This window comes from Chaetura pelagica, unplaced genomic scaffold, assembly GCF_000747805.2.
Source record: "Chaetura pelagica isolate M959 unplaced genomic scaffold, ChaPel_1.0 scaffold270, whole genome shotgun sequence".
NCBI lineage: Eukaryota > Metazoa > Chordata > Aves > Apodiformes > Apodidae > Chaetura > Chaetura pelagica.
The window spans coordinates 398979-400253 of NW_009951925.1; the positions used below are offsets into that span (position 1 = coordinate 398979).

Here is a 1275-nt window from a genome sequence, read left to right on the forward strand (position 1 = left end):
TGGTGCTGGGGGGGTTCCACAGCTGTGTGGGTGCTGCCAAAGCCTAAGCATGCACTTTCTGCTCCCAGCAGACTTCAGGGAAGTACTTTATACCAAAGCACTGGAGGACACCATGTCCAACTCCTCTGCGGATACAGGTCAGGGCACTGGGGGAATGCACAAAGAAGTGGGGGGGTTGTGCTTCTGCAGCCCTTTGGGGATCAGACTCACCTCATTGGGTCCAGGACAATGGAGACCAATGGTGGTTTTGTTCCCACCATTTGAGGAGAGGAGATGGTGGGGCTGCAGGGACAGGTCCTGGTTGGCAGTGGTGTCCCAGCATCTGATGGCAGTGTCTCTGCAGGGCTGTGCTCGGAGGCCTGCCTGCTCCGCCATTCACACTGTGACCCCCCGCCACTGCTCCGGGCCAGCTCAGCAGGGAAGAACAAGCCACTGCCCTCCAAGAAGTTGATGCAGCAGCTGTCAAAGACAACAACCCGCTCCCTGGGGGACCTCAAAGTGTGCCGGGGCACCCGTGGGCTGATGGCCAGGTTCCTCCAGAGACCCAAGCGCAGCCCAGCAACCAGCATGGAGATGCCTGGACACAGCTTCCAGGGGAACAAGCAGGTAAGCTCTGGCAGCCACAGTGTCCCAGAGGTCAGGGCCAGCTTCCCTTTCCTAGGGGGCCCCATCCCCACCCTCCAGTTCACACCAGTACCTTCAAATTGGCCCTTTTGGTGTCTTTGTTCCCCTGCCACGCACCCTGTGGTGTTGGCACCCCAGCTGCAGGCAGGGTCTGCTGGTAGAGCCCTCTTCCTGGGGCACTGTCCTTGCCTGGCCTTTCTTGGCCCCCACCATAGCTGTGAGTGGAAAAAGGGTGTGTATGGCAACAGCTTTGGCTTTGCCTCTGAGTCACAGCAGCCTGGGGGCAGTTGCTGGGACATCCCATCCTTAGCTTAGCTGGAGACCTTGCACAGCCCAGGAGGCCCCAGCTGGAACGAGGTGGTCCTGAATGACAGCGTAGGCGAATGACAGCCACCCCTGCCATCCCTCACCCCACACTGTCCTGCCTGGTGTGCCCGCCTGGCTGTGCCCGGCGAGCAGGCTGTCCCGCGGGGTGCCACGGGCAGGATGCTGGGCTGCAGCCTGTTCCGGGGTCTCGCAGGTTCCCTGGAGTGCCCGGCCGGGTGCGGAGCGGCCGCACGAAGGGATCCACCTGCAGAGCTGCGGGGACCTGAGCTCCACCTCATCCCTGCGCCGGCTCCTGTCCGCCCGCCGCCTGGAGCGCAGCCGCCC

At 62.5% G+C, this 1275-nt stretch overlaps 1 protein-coding gene across 1 annotated transcript in view; it reads left to right on the plus strand.

The window, feature by feature from the left end:
* Positions 1 to 1275, plus strand: part of LOC104387376 (protein FAM189B-like) — a 7937-nt gene that overhangs the window by 3162 nt on the left and 3500 nt on the right. The window contains exons 10-12 of the mRNA XM_009996135.1: positions 72 to 137; positions 344 to 606; positions 1145 to 1271. Coding sequence (XP_009994437.1) covers positions 72 to 137; positions 344 to 606; positions 1145 to 1271 — 456 coding nt within the window. The remainder of the gene's footprint in view (positions 1 to 71; positions 138 to 343; positions 607 to 1144; positions 1272 to 1275) is intronic.